Source organism: Watersipora subatra, chromosome 5 (genome assembly GCF_963576615.1).
Source record: "Watersipora subatra chromosome 5, tzWatSuba1.1, whole genome shotgun sequence".
In the NCBI taxonomy this organism is placed as follows: Eukaryota; Metazoa; Bryozoa; class Gymnolaemata; order Cheilostomatida; family Watersiporidae; genus Watersipora; species Watersipora subatra.
The window spans coordinates 20,135,779-20,151,562 of NC_088712.1; the positions used below are offsets into that span (position 1 = coordinate 20,135,779).

General features: G+C 32.7%; 1 protein-coding gene across 1 annotated transcript; it reads left to right on the forward strand.

Moving 5' to 3' along the window:
* Window positions 1-1,163: 1,163 nt before the first annotated feature.
* On the forward strand, window positions 1,164-9,901 carry LOC137397185 (microfibril-associated glycoprotein 4-like). The gene is made up of 6 exons (XM_068083473.1): window positions 1,164-1,476; window positions 2,121-2,183; window positions 2,317-2,535; window positions 3,574-3,710; window positions 5,299-5,428; window positions 9,413-9,901. Exons 1-6 carry the CDS (start codon window positions 1,164-1,166, stop codon window positions 9,544-9,546), a joined length of 996 nt encoding a protein of 331 aa, XP_067939574.1. The 3' UTR covers window positions 9,547-9,901.
* Window positions 9,902-15,784: the final 5,883 nt, after the last annotated feature.

The following is a 15,784-nucleotide window of genomic DNA, read 5'->3' on the forward strand; positions in this document are numbered from 1 at the left end:
GTTCTGTGTTATGCTTTGATGCTTTGATTACTTTAGCATATATGTGCCTTCTGTACTGCAAAACCGAGCTGATTGGTTTTACCCATTTTACTTCACTAGCGCAGAGAAGCCAAAAAACGGGGACCTAAACTATTTATATTTATTATATAAAGTTTGTCGCTCCTCAATTAAACGCCATAGTGACTGGTATGCCTTCATGCTACTCAATTACATATTTCTGAAGTATAAGCTTATAGTAACTTGGTTTTTGTTTGTTTGTGTGCATTGAGGTTGAGTTGATGTCAAAAAGACAAAATTGGCCTAATTGAGACCCGACCAAGCCGTAAGTGGAAGAGTATTGGGTGTACATCACGCTTAATCAGTGATGATTGAATACTTAATTACTCAGTTAGGTTAGATAAATGCTCTTAATAGTTGCTAAAATAAATTGTTATTCTATTAGAATTGATACATCACAGTTTAAGATTTGAATTGAAAATAAATTATTTTGACCAGAATGTTAATTGAACTAGTATATGAGATTGCAACAAGGCATGGTTTAATGTCACTGGGTTAGTTTGATTGGAGCCCGAAATGGTTGTTAGCAATCAGGCTATTTAATCACAATCAGAGGCAATCCAAGTTATATTTTTAGCATTTTATGGCAGTTCCCAGCTCAGTAATAATATTTGTTTCGTCAAAAACATTTTCGAAAGTCAACATTATCTTCAACAACTTTGTTTATGTGATTTACATGCGAATGTTTCTTACTAAAACATGGATGTCAGCATCCGCTGCTGTATGGAGTTCTTTATTGCAGCATGATGAACTTCACAGTATCAAATGCATGACTTTTCTGTTGACACTACTAATCTTATCTTACCGGTCACCAGCTTGACGTTACAAATATGTTACAAAATATTTACTCAGTCAACATAATGTTGATAAGCAGGTGACATGCAGTCTACTTCCTGGTTACTACTCTTATTATGGTGAACTTTGTCCACCAACGTCATAGGATAATGTGGGTGGTCTGTTGTACATTAAGCCACAAATAAATACAAGTTTGATCAATGCCAATGCTTTGATTGGCTTGTGAGAGGAGCTAATCATGTGCTCATTCTTTTAGTATATAACTACAGGATGCAAAGTGATTAGAGCAGTAGAAACTTGACAACTTTACCATGTCGACTTTTCCACAAACCACCCTGCTCATTCTGCTAATATCAGTTGTACAATCTAATGTTATTGAACCTGGAAGTGTTGAGCAAAACTTGTTTTTTTATCAACAGCAAATCCTTACTATTCATCAACTTCTAAAGGCTGATTGCCCTGACCTTGACAGGTTTAAACGTGAACTCAACGATGATCACCTGAAGTCTCTAAACTTAGAGTTGGCAAAGCTTACACTAAACAGATTGCTGCAAACTCTTAAGTCATGTCGTTCTGATGCTTCTAAAAGTCATCCGGTAATGACCAGCTCTACCACCACACCAGGTAATACATGACTTCTACAAAGTATGCATTGTTTTCTATATAACTCTACTAGCTTCTATAAAATCAATCCCTCCTTGTACAATCAGCTTGATATTTGGAGTCCTGATGATAATTATTTTTTGCAAAATGCCCAGCTTACATAAACTCTCAAAGTCAAAAACTGCTTATAGAAATATTTACACATAATCTACAGTACGAAGATTATCATTAGAAACTATGAAAAGAGAGATCACAACATGGTGGCAAATGAGTGGTAATTGAATACTTTGTCTATTAAAATTGTTTTCGTTCTAGTAGTGAGTGACAGGATTTCAGTCTTGTTAAGAGTAATTTGCTATAAATGGCCATAATTTCTCAAAATATGCTTATTGTCTAACCAGTACAACATGAATTGCAAGGTTCAAATGTTCATGTTTTCTTTTGTTTAGAAATAAATCATTTTAACATGCAAAGTTAATCAGTCAAACTTGAAACAGTAAGAATATTGAATACCTCTATATCACAGAAAGTTTCAACAATATGACATAGTCAAATTGGTTTGTAGCAAACTTTTCATGGATATCCCTGTGCCAGGTAAATGTATCAGAGTATATCAGTATATCAGTTTATAAAAAAATTATCTTTTAAACCATTTTAATTTACAGAAGCCAGGTCGATGTCAGCAGTGACAGAAAAAGATGCAACACAAACACTGTCTATAGCCAAAGGTAATCTCCTTTTTTCTTGCATGCAGCACATCTCATTACTGAAAAAAATTGACTATGTTACACTGTGAAGTACTATTTAGGCATTTGCTATACTAGCCCACATAATATTAGCTTTTAAAAAATGTTTTGTTAGATTGCCAAGAACATTACGAAAATGGATCAGCTACTTCTGGAGTCTACCTAATAGATCCCCCTACCAGCAACTTCAAACCATTATATGTTTGGTGTGATTTTTTTGATGGCCATGGATGGACTATTGTCCAGAAACGTTTCGATGGCAAGGTCGATTTTTACCAAGACTGGTTGCATTATAAAGAAGGATTTGGTACCATAACAGGAGAGTACTGGCTAGGTATGAAAGTTGGATTTATCTTCTTTTCAAGTATATTATTACTCTTTCACTACCACAAGCTGATGTATTGGCTAGGGTTACTATCACGTTATGGCCGGAAGCCAATACATCGGATTTTAGACAGTGTGTTAGTTTGTTTACAATTACTCAGCTTTCACTTCAGATAAACCAATAAGAATTGGTCTCCATAAAAGCAAGCTTGTTGCTAACAATATAGAATAATTAGCAGGCCTCTCACTAGCTGCTCACTCATTATCAAACAGAAGTTCACCGCAAAAAAAAAACACAGACAAAAATAACACTGCTATCGTTTAAGCCGTATAAGCTTCTAACATTCTTCGTCATTGAGACTCCATTAACTCTATATTGAGTGATTCCAATTATTTTGGTGCATGTATTCCAGGAAAAAATTGTACAAGTAACCGAATAATAAGGCGACAATCGAAATACCAATAATGAAATCATTAGCAAAATAATGTTGGTATAGCTTGTAAAACTTTTTGCTGATTTCAAATGGCGTTGAATTAAGATTTTTTTAAATTTTCAAATGAAAAATTGTCTTTTCAACAACTTGCTTTTTACGGTATGTGGATAAATTATTTATTTCTCCAGTTAACACAAACTTAGTGACGCTATGTCAACATTTGTGTGAACACAAAACATAAATTCGGGCAAAGCTAGAAATAAATTTGGTAGCGAAATAGTTAACACACGTTATCATCTACACAATAGATGTTTTTTCCGAGGTTGATGTTTAAACAGACACCCAAACAAATAAATAAAAACATAACATTCAAGTCTTTTCTGCCTGTGTTGTAAAATATATAAAACCTGTAAGTTTTTGTGAATTAATTAAAAAAATTGAACACTAATCAGTTGATTCAACAATTAATTTTGCTACTTCAATGCTAAACGTAATGCTAAAACAAACTGGACATCCTTGTGGATATCATGACCAAAGTTAATATTTTCATAATGTATGAAAGCCTGCATTTAAATTTGTATTGCTTTAATATTATTCATATTATTATATTTCAGGACTAGATAAGATTCACGCATTAACTCAGTCTAATAAGAAGCTGAACATTCTTCTTAAAGCAGCTGATGCGACTACAAAGTCAGGAACCTGGTCGAGATTTTTAATTGACAGTGAGGGAGACAACTACAGGCTAAATGTGAGTACACAGCACATAGAGAGGCATGAAAATAAATGAATGTTATTAGTGAGGGAGAGACAACTATGACGCAATTGTGAGTAGATGAGGTCATGTGAAAATTAAATAATGCCAGCAGTGAGATTTACAACTGCAAGCTGAATGGGATTACATAATTCACAGGGACATAAGGAAATGAATGTATGCTAGGAAAGATACAAACCACTTTCAGGAATAAGTATGTACATAGTACATTCCAACAAAAGAAAATGATTGTATGCTGGTAATGAGACAAAAACTACAAGTTATTCTCATATTTGTGATTTATAGAACATGTATTATCTAAAACTTGAAAGCAATGGTATAAACAGAACAGCTGTATATATATACTCGTGATTCTTGACTATAATAAGATACATGTCTGTCTGTTTGTATGTCTATCTAAAGCCACGCTAAGAGCATTAGAAAAAAGACTACCTAACACAGGAATAAAACCTGAGGCATATGATCTAAAGTCAAAAACACACTCACTACATTACCTAGTCACCTTTAGAATTTACCGGATAATTGTGATAATGTGGTGGCAAAACGCTGAGAGCAGTGCTGGCTGTCTATAAATAATTGTTATAAGCCATATTGTTTAAAAGTTACAATAAGGTTTAATTGCCATTTTTAATTATTATTTTTTTCTTAGTAAGTAACTTTAGATAAGTAGGTCCATAGCAAAAGATTTAATTAAAATTAAGCAAACTTTAAGGAATAAAAGTGCCAACAATTCGCTTCATTAAGCACATTCTTTCATCATTAAAATCAATAAGACAGAAAAACTAGGCTTGAAGTTTCTAAATAGACTAATACAAAGTTTTACAAATTGGTTTGAAAAGGTTTGAAGAGGTTTTTTGTAAGTTTTCAAGAAACTTTGTTTTTGAGATTGTATTTACAATTATCATTATGAATTGAAATTTTCTATCAGCCTAAAACACTGTTCTAAAAAAACAACAAAATGATAGTAATGATGCACCAATCTCCCAATTTTCTTTGTTAAATAAAACAGTTGTTGTACAGATTTATTTCTTTGATCACTTGGTAAAAAGCAAAGTGCAATCTGTAACGCCAGTTAACCAGCATAAGTTGAATTAGTGTTTAATAAACTTATATAATTACAAATTTCTATATTTTTAACTTTTAACAAAGTTTTAAGTTTTTTTACAAAAAATGAAGGAAGTAGTAAACTATTAGGGTTGCTAGCAATTTAATAAAATATACTCTCATACACACACAACCTAACTTACAGATTTGTTGGAAAAGTTTATTAACCCAAAACCAATCATATACTGTATGTCCTGTCTGGTATCACATCTGACAATCAGAGAATTAAATTCACTTCAAGTTTTGCCAATATCTTAATGGGATATATTTCTGTAACCCTCAAGATCTAGTGCACATTGCCAGTCAAGTTTTTGGGCTCTCTTAGTCAGTTTACACAATTTTATGCCATCATTTCTAACGGAGAAAATAGAAGCAAAATAGATATAACTACAGTATGATAAAGGATTAAAATGATATCTTATATATGTTGATTAAAAATGTTTCTTTTTTGGTGTAACAGATAAGTAATGCTGGTTATGAAGGAAGCTTAGATAGCTCTGCTTTGTTTTACCACGATGGAATGGAATTCAGCACTCCCGATCGGGACAATGACGATGATGATTCATACAATTGTGCTGCTGCTATCGCAGGTTTGTACTGCTAGTGCACTTTCTTTACTTAAAAACCGATATATATATATATATATATATATATATATATATACATACATTTATATATATATATATATACGTATAATAGCTGTAACACCCAGCGTTGCCCGAGTAATAAAAATGTCTGTGGACCAAAACAAATTCATATAACACACAGATACAACATTTACCATTGTAGTTTTCAAACTTAAAATCATGAGAAAAAATTTTTAAGCAGTTCAAATTAATTAGAAGAAAAAAGAAAACAACTGTAAAGGTTTTCAAGCTCTTTTAGACAACTACAGCTTTTAAATTTTATATCATGAAAAAAGTGTTTTGCTGAAATTAATTAGGAAGAAAATAAAACTGTAAATATATTAAACTGTAAAGTAATTTGCAAGTAATGGCTAAATATTTGCTGTTTAGCTATGGTTACAATGAAAAGTTTTTCATTAAATAAGGTAATAAAGAAGACCATTTTATTTTTATATAATTATAATTTAGTATAATTACGTATAAGTTATTTTTATTTAACATATAGCAACAGTTGCTATTCTAAATTTCAAACTGCATATTGTGAGAAAAGAGTATTGTGTATTTGAAATAAATCAAGAAAAAAATAAAAAAAACTGTGAAGGTTTTTAAACTTTTTCAAACAACTTTAACTTTCAAACTTTATATCACAACAAAAAGGTTTTGTGCAAGACAACTAAATTAAAAATAAACACCTTTAAAGGTTTTCAAACGACTGTAAATTTACAATTTCATAACTTTCAGCATTGTGTAGGAAGGTTGTTTAAAAACCAAGTTGTTCTAAATCCAAAACACTCGGTCCCATTAAAATAAAACTATGTAAATTTTTTAATCCGTTGTAAAACAAGAAAAAAACTTCAATAAATTTTTTTTTTTCAGTAAATTATTTTTTAACGTTTTACATCATAAGCTGTACTGTATACAGTATAGTATAAATAGGAATGAGTAGATATAGATCGTATTAAACTTTAATCAAAAGTGTTCTATATATGATGTTGGAAATAGAAAACAAAAGTAAACCTTTGGTATGTTTAGCTCTTGAAACATCAAAGACATTAGAGGCTAAAATACAATACTAAAAATTCAATAAGAATGATAATAAAACAGTTAAAGATGCAACAGATCAGTTACATCAAAGATTGTAAGAAAAAGAAAATATAAACAGCAATGGCATGTTTACTTTACTCTTTAAAGGAAAGTCTCCACTAAAACCATTTAGGGTAACTCGACAGCAAGGGTTATCTCCCTAGGAATGTTTTTTAGTAGAGAAGGCGCTGTCCCAGATGGTTCCTCACTTTGTGTGAAGAATTTATGCATCGTGAAATGCTTCCCATTTGTTACCAAATATTTCCATGCATTGCCGGAGCTTTGTTAACTGCTACACGCGTGCTCCAGTTTGGTGAAGAGCCAAGTTTAGATTTGAGCTCCGAGATGACTAAATCTCAAAATGTTCGGTAAAAAACATAAGGCTAAAATAATTAGCACGCATATGGAGTATGCGGTATATGATAGCACAGCTAATCATTAAATCGTGGTGGTTCAGTGGTAGAGCGTACGCATATTAATCTTGTTGCTGTTTTTGTAGAGAGTTCAAATCCATCAGACAACAGAATATTATTATCCAGATTTTAAGATCTATAGCTGGAGGAAGAGACATACTTTCGAATTTACATATGTATATATATATATATATATATGTATATATATGTATATATATATTGGTATATGTTTGTATAAACAAATATTTATATGTACTTCGATATATACCTCACTATATATAAATTATATATATATACTCATGCTACAGACAGTACTGTTTCGGCTATTGAAGCCTCATCAGTGCAGCTCAGAGCTATATATATATATATATATATATATATATATATATATATATATATAAAAATTGGGTGAAAATGAAAGTTAAAGTTAAGTTTAAAACAACTTTATTACTAATAGTTTCATATTGCCATGCAATAATCATCAGATAAAATTGTTAGCGCTGAAAACGACTTATATATAGATGGAAATAAAAGCGTAGGTCTTAAAATACCTAAATACACCACTGATACGTAGGATTAAAATTAGCAAGCAACACGATTTAAAGCCTCAACAATGCAGAAGCTTAAAAGTTAAGTCTTAAATTTGCTTAAAAGGAATTTGCCAGCATGTCTACATGTTGAAACTAGTTCACAGCGTTTGTTTAAGGTAGCAATGTTAGGATTGTATATAATATAAAATTTCTCATACAGACATAGGTTGCATCTGCCTGTGGTCTTGTTGTATGATGTAGCTCTTTTGACTATGCTCCACTTGATGTTATATTCTATGCCTTGGTCTTTTAAGGTCCATATGTGCTTACTGAGCTCGGTACTTGATCTTTTCTCTACATTTCTAAAGGTTGTCATATGATTGTAATAGCGTTGTTTGAATGTGGTGTCAGTCAATCCTATGTAATGTTCGTCCGCAGATTGATCATTGGTGGTGACTGTCGCCTTATATATAATTGACTTGCTCAGGCACTTTCCTTGTAGTGGGCAGCCATTCTTATGTCGGCAGTTGCATTCTCTTGGTTCTGTAGTTATAGGTGTCTCATTGTGATGCTGCAGCAATCTGGTATTATGAGCGCTAATGATACTGCTCACATTGTTCATACAGCTGTAGCTTAATTTCACAAAGTTTCTATTGAAGATCTTACGAAGAGCGTGTGATTTAGGGAACTCTGTGTCCAGGATATTAAAGAAAATCTTACCGATGTTACTAGCTACATTTTTACTGAATGGCGGGTTGTACCATAGTATCGGTCTTCGTCTGGTATTCTTGTCTCTGTTTTGCGCATTGTTTGTCGGGGCAGGCTGAAACACAAGCTTGTGTTTGTGTCCGCTTAGATTGAGTGCCTGCTGGTATATGTCAGTTTCGGTGGTAAATGTGGAGTTGTCTGATGACAAATTGCTCAGTCTCCTATTTATACCTAGTGGTATATTGTTTATTACTCCAAGTGGATGATTGGACTTGGCGTGTACATATTGTGGATGTGTATTAGGCTTGTGGTAAATTCTGCGTATACCGGTCGTCAGGTTTAGGTTTACATCTAAGAAGTTGGCCACCTTTTTGTTCGCCGATATAGTTATGCGTAGTCCGTTCTTGTGGAAGATAGAGCAGAGTTTTTTCTTGATTTTCTCAGCTTCTCTTGGGGTCTTGTTGGTTATTCCTAGGCCGTCATCTCGATATAAACCGAAAGTATTGCCTATCTCATCTTGGATCTGCTTGAGTATATAGGCTCCAACCAGCTCACAGCATTCCGCCCCATCATAGCTTCCCATAGTAATGTCAAATAACTCATTGCAGGTTTTCTTTTGCCATGGTGTATTTTGGCTGAACAGCAATGACTTTTTGGCGTGCATTTTTGGCTTCACCCAATTTTACATCGCTCTATTTTAATATTGAGCACTTTCATGCAAGAGACTGTGCATACTGCATCTACTGTATATATATATATATATATATATATATATATATATATATATATATATATATATATATATATATATATATATATAATATATAAATATATATATATATATACATACATGTATGATTAAGCTTCCATAAAACCAGTTTCCAGTATAAAAAGCTTCCAGTATAAACCACATATACCATGTATATATATATATACATTAGAACATTTTTAGAAGCTTAATCGTACATGTACATCAAGATATATATATATATATATATATATCTTGATGTACATGTACGATTAAGCTTCCAAAAATGTTCTTATGTTGTTCAGTACCATTTGGTGAAAAAGGCAGTTTAGATTTTGCATGTCATCGTTAGTTTGCTTGCGCAACTACCTTTTTGCTAACGGAATTAGTTATATTCAAGTTGGGTAATTGAAAATTTATATAAACTACATAGTTACCTTGTATTGTTTATGTCTGAATGATGTAGGTGCTTGGTGGTTCAAAAGCTGTCTACAATCTCAACTGAATGGAGTGTATGGTGCTACAGGATGGGGAGGAATAGTGTGGAAGACTACGGCCAATCATTACACAGAATCTGTAATTAGAGTGACCAGAGGTTAATCTTTGTGTGAAATAATTTTATTAAAAATTTGATGACTGTCCCTTTGAAAGCAATGACACGTTTAATAAATTAAGCATTTGCCAATGAACTTTATTCTCAATTTAAAAACCATTTATTGTAAAATTTTGCTTCAATACTTTGGTACACATTAAGAAAATTACGATCAAGCTTCCTATGTATGATACATTTATATATTAGTGTGTCTATTATGATGTCTTATAACAGGGTAGCTTACATAGACATTTTTTAAAGATTTGAACGCATCTTGGTTTACCCGATTTGGCTGAATATCACTATTGTCAAAACTGCTTCAGGCCAAAAACGTGCATTAATCATAGCAAGCCAACATTGGAATACAACATTTACAATTATGTACAGTTTAACATAGTTGTTATTAGAGCACATTCTCTAGCTATTTACAATGTTCTTGTATTTAATTATTTCATAAAAACTTGACAAATCAATGATAAGTCAAACTTGACAAAAAATGGAAAATCTACAGACAGAATATTTTTGATGCATTTTTGAAGGCAAAACTTTGAATAAATGTATCATGCATATACATGTAGTTATCGCTATTGTAAGCAAAAACTTAGTCAGGCAAAAGGCTACAGTATTATTACATGCAACTAACACTTTCATAAATAGTCTCAACAAATTATAGGCCGAGCTTTCTTCTTAAACTGCTCCAAAAACTTTTATGAAGTAATTCATCTATGTATGTTTTACAAGGACACCTCGAACCTCAGTGCATAATTATGACAGAATAAACTTGGACATGATGGAAGGTATTAGCTATAATTGGCAAAGTCAAATAAGTTAAATTTACACCTTATAAGACAGTATGTAATGAATAGCAAAATAGAAGGTTTTAAGCAGTTTCTGCATATGTAAATGATGATCAGTGAGCCTATACTTCTCTGGGAACCAGCTACTTGTTTGAGTAGTACTAGAAGATATTTATATAAGTATTACGAATAAAACAGGGCGTGCAACACGTAACAGCATTCCATCTTGGAGGTTATCCATACTTTGACTCTTTTGGATTTGGTCTCTGTGATCAATACTGTAGACCCCGCCTACTTTGTTTTATAAGCATTCAGTTTTTTTGCGGTCAGTCTGACTTTGGGCAGTCAATCTATCATTCAACTAACAAGTTCTCTCTTTAGTCTGATAAAGCTAAGCTTTCTCTTTTAAATCGTCGGGGTCAAACCCGCTTCCTACTGTTTGGTTAAGGGTACGGCCGCTGTCTCGGGTGCCTGGCCAAGAAAGCTGTAAGCCAATTTTTGGTACACTCCTCTCTCAATTGGGGGTGGCTATGGGTTATAAAATATAGGTCAATATGTAATCTGTTAGGCCAAAAGCTGGTACTGTAAGACCACATATCCTAACCACCCATTCCTGGCTACAATGTCTCACACCGGTTGTTTCAATCCTTTCGCTGCCATCCAAGTGTAAATTTAGCTTTTCACCTTCTGCAAGCCTAATCACCAAACATTGCCAATGCTGCTGTATGATAACTGAAAACTTAATTTATTTCCAACAATATCTAGAGCATTTCTGTAATTTAATTTGCGTTGCCAGCATCCTACCCCATTCGCTGAGTTAAAGACTATCTAAATAGACCAAAAGTCATGCAATTATGTTTGGAACATTCAACAAAATGTACATATGTGTCACTACAACTGTTTATGTATAAAATGCTAAAAAGCTTTTATTTTGGCAGATTCAAAGGCCACAACTCATCATGTTGAAATGTGTTTTCCTTTGTTAGCCGCCTATGCATTTGCTACAAACAGCGTATACTTCATGTTTTTGTCTTGATGGTTTTAAAAAAAAGTCTTGATTCAAATTGCGGCCCCATGATTCTTAGGCTTGGTCTACCAACATTGCAAGGAGTTCTGGGGTATCTGCCGAGTAGACCTTCCATTACTTTTACAACATATTAAAAATGTTTTTTTGTCTTGGTGACATCGGGATTTAGCTTATACATAATATATGCATCAGACTATATTCTGTCAATGAGATGGAAAAATATTTTTTTCCATCTTTTCATCCTTCTTTGCTCAGCAGCATAAGCCTTGGTCATTTGATCAGCTATGTAGTCGCAGCCCATTTTAGCATTATATTCTGCTACTGCAGTTGGTAGCGTTTAGACTTGACCATTCAAAAACATACTATAGCCAGTCTCTGCAGATCCCTGTGTAGACAGCATGCAAACTTGGTCTCATTTAATCCAACGCAATACCAAAGTCTGGTAATTCCTCATGACTCTCATTTCCCTTAGTGTAGTTCAACTAAAGAGACATTGGTTACCAAATGCAGCCAAGGTACATCAGGTTGAACGACTAACAGCAAAACAGGCAGAACTCGGCAACCAGTGGGTGCGTGCTGGTTGCATATATTAGGTTTCTTTGTAGCTTTCTTTATAGAGCAAGTAGCTAGTGTAATACTTATCAACCAATAACTGGTGATTGTGCTACAGTGATTTCTTAAAAGTTTTTTACATAAATTAAATGGCTGCCCTATGTTACAGCCTTTGAGGTATAATATATTATATACAATATTGTGCACATATCTAGTCTTCGAGTAAAAAAGTTTTACTGCTTCGGACCTCAGCAGGAAGTTTTTTAATGACAATCAAGTTTATTGGGCAGTGATCATTTTTAAAACCTACGATTATTTCATATTTTGAGATTACATTGGAGAGATCAAAACCTCAAGGCCACCTAGTGGTCACATGTTTCAAAAGTTGTCTAACCTGATCATAATGTCGCTGATCATAATGTTGGCTTGAGCGTGCAGGCTCACTATAGCTGTCAAAAATTTGTAGAAATTTAAGCACGAGGTTGAAGATCTCCTGTTTCATTTTTTCTCAAAATATCGGGTAGTTGTGGCTGTGAAATCTTGCATCAAAATAAGCTGAAATATTGGGTACTTCACACAATCCTATTTTTAAACACAGTTTGATAAGTGAACGTGGTCGCTCCGCTGTATTGTCTGCAATGTATGTAAATAAATCTAAAGTTTGTCTGTTTAGTTGAGTATGTCCAGCTATAATGATAAAATTTTAGAATTAAAATCTCCCAGTCTGCTGGATTTGAACTTACGAAGATTGGTAATCAAATAGTCTAAGAATGAGTCTACCAAGGCTCTGACTGCTCTTAATATTTATTGTATACACCCTGTTCCCAATGGAAAAAGAGTGTATACAGTAAATATTACGGGATCAAGTGCTAAATGGCATTTTAATAGAAACTCTGTTAATTAAATTAACTTGATGAAACACAATGCTTTTTTGTGTTTTTCGTTAGCTTCTATTTTTATTTTTGTCAGATTCAATAGCTAAACCGTGGTTGAGCCTAATTTTTTTACCCAGAAAACTGTATTATCTCAAGTAGGACTAGCCTCTACATTTGCTCTTTGTTCAGAAAGACAAAGACATTTGACATTTCATCTTTACATTTTCACCAGTATCAAGATATATCAGTATTGTCGTATTCAACGTTTTGATGGGATAGCTTCCGCTGAAGCAGTAACCTTTTTTCATACACTCACACACCTATACGCACAATTTTTTATTATTGATTCAGAAATTTTATTTTGGTTTTATTAGTTTACATTGCATCATAAGGAAATAGCTTTTTATTATAATCATGGCAAAAATATATTAATTCATCTATAAGATGGTAACCATTTCACAGTTACTTTTATAGTGGTTTTCTTTTCTTTATTATAACTTTTTTTACCTGCACAAAACCTTTTCCTCACGATATGCAGTTTGGAAGTTACATTTGTTTGGCAAAGTTTGAAAACCTTTATGGTTGTTTTTATCGTTCATCTTAATTAATTTAAAGTGCACAAAACACTTTTCTCTTGGAATAATGTTTAAAAGCTAAAAGGGTAACGGTTTTTATATGTTAAAAAAATAAAAAAATTGACATGACTTTTATATTTATAACTTGGGCAATGCTGGACATTCAACTAATTCTCCCATAAACATAGCTTGTCCGAGATTGCAGAACTCACATCTTAAAACAAGTGTACTCGAAGTACTATTAATAGTTTATTAGAGCAAATAGCATTGATATAACTTATTATGGAGTTGCTGCTACAACGCACTAGTCTAGTACAGTATATATAACGGCATGAGTGAATATACATGTAGCATCCTCATCATTCGAGTTACCATAAGCATTACTTTTCTCTGTATATTCAGAGTGTTCAGAGTGTACATCATTACCTGATTTATTTACCATACTAATCAGCTAACAGATCAAAATGAATTTTTATATTTTCCCTTTTGAATGTTAAGCTGTGTGTTGACTGGGTTTTCCAATTCCATTTCTCCAAAATAATAATGATTTAGTGTTTTTTCTAAATGTAGCATATAGCAAGGCCACTGAGATATTTTTTTCCTTTTTGGTATTTTCTAGAAAAATATACTGCTAATAATAGTTATAATTTAGTACATTTTATATCCTTTGTTTATTGTCACTAGGTGACTGCGTTATAAAGGTCTACCAAAATCAACAGAAATGTTGTTTCCCGATAACTGATAAATTACATTTTAGTGGTTGCTCAACGAAAGGGTTGAAAAACCAATCTACACAAATAAATTCCAAGAATTTAGATTTTGTTAATTGATAAAGCTATATAGAGCTAAGATTGCCCCCACAGCCTTTACAACCTTCTATAACTTTTTTTACTATTGCAGTACTATTTCCTTCACCACCATCATAGGCAACGCTCGGGTCAGTGAACTATTATTCAATGCATTCTGACACTGTATTGGCTGTAACTTCTTTAACAAAAGCTAATTTTATTTTTCTAACATGAAAGATGCTTACAGAAGCCATAATAAAACTACAAAATTTAAATGTCAGAAATATGTATGTTTTTGTTTTTATGAATTTATGATTAAAGAGTACAATTTGCTTTGCAAATGTGGGTTAATTTTAGAAAGGAAGATTTAGATTTCAATGCTACAGAAGTACCAAAGATCTTAGGTTATGTTGTCATGGATAACTAATATTGAGCTAGCACACATCTACTGTAGATTTTATAAATTATCCGCATAAGCTCACATGAGTCGGTAATAGGGTTAATTTTGAAGTCATTCGCTTCATTGGCATTAACCTTGATGGCAATTGCCCAGAGGTTACTGTATGTTAGCAAATGGTGGCTCTTTTATGCTGGCTCAAGATATGGCTAGCGAGCTGATTGTTCAGGATGCCATTGAGGGGGTCAGCAAGTAGGGCAAGTCTGGACAAATTTCTAATGCAGACTCACAAAATATCATGATAATAAATAAGACGACACGTGTTGAAGTTTTAAAAGACTTTTCTTTTACTGAGTAAAAATCTAATAATATGTAATGACTTATTCGTTCTTTGATGTATAGGCTTGCCAGGTAGAATATATGAGTCTTCTAAGGCAAACTGAAAAGAGTTGTTGAATGCAAAATTATTAAAACCTAGAAAGAAAAAGCAAGAGTACACTATCTGGAGGCTAGCTCCAAGATTCTGGCAGCACTTGGTACTGGTTTCAAATGAATTTTTCCCTGAATGGGTATGTCTATGAAATTAGCACCTGAAACTAATCAAATGCTATGTCAAATATCTTGAAAAACTTAAAACGAATTTAGCATGCATTTACAACTGTAAATAAGGCTACTAAATATTTACGGCTGTATCAGCCTTTTTGTATAACCTTTATTAAAATCGATAAAGTCAGGTGCTTCAAAATTTTAAGAAATTTTGATTAAACAGCAATGAATTTATGACAATCTTCAAAGTCTTCTTAGTCAGAACCCTTAAAGAACTTTAGTCACAGTTTTAGTTATCATCTCGTTTTAAGCTATAGTGTCACCAGGTGTTCCCAATGTACATCATAATAGTATGAAGATATTATTTTCAATGGTTTTAGTACAGGCTAAATAGTACATGTAATATTGTTGATCTAATGGAACTGGCACTTAATTTTAAAACACTTAAAACTTAAAGATAGTGGTTCACGCAAAAACCTTTGCTAGAAAATGACTCACAATTTTTACATTTTCTTACAAAATGTGACCATTAGCTTTGTACGAAGTTATACCTCATCTAAAACACAAATTTAATAACTGTGTTATCACAAAATTGGACTGTTCTTTAACATTATTTACATATATTTCAGAAATAAAAGAAAAAGTTATAAAATTTTCTTATATAAGTTGTCTAATTTTGTGTTTATTTA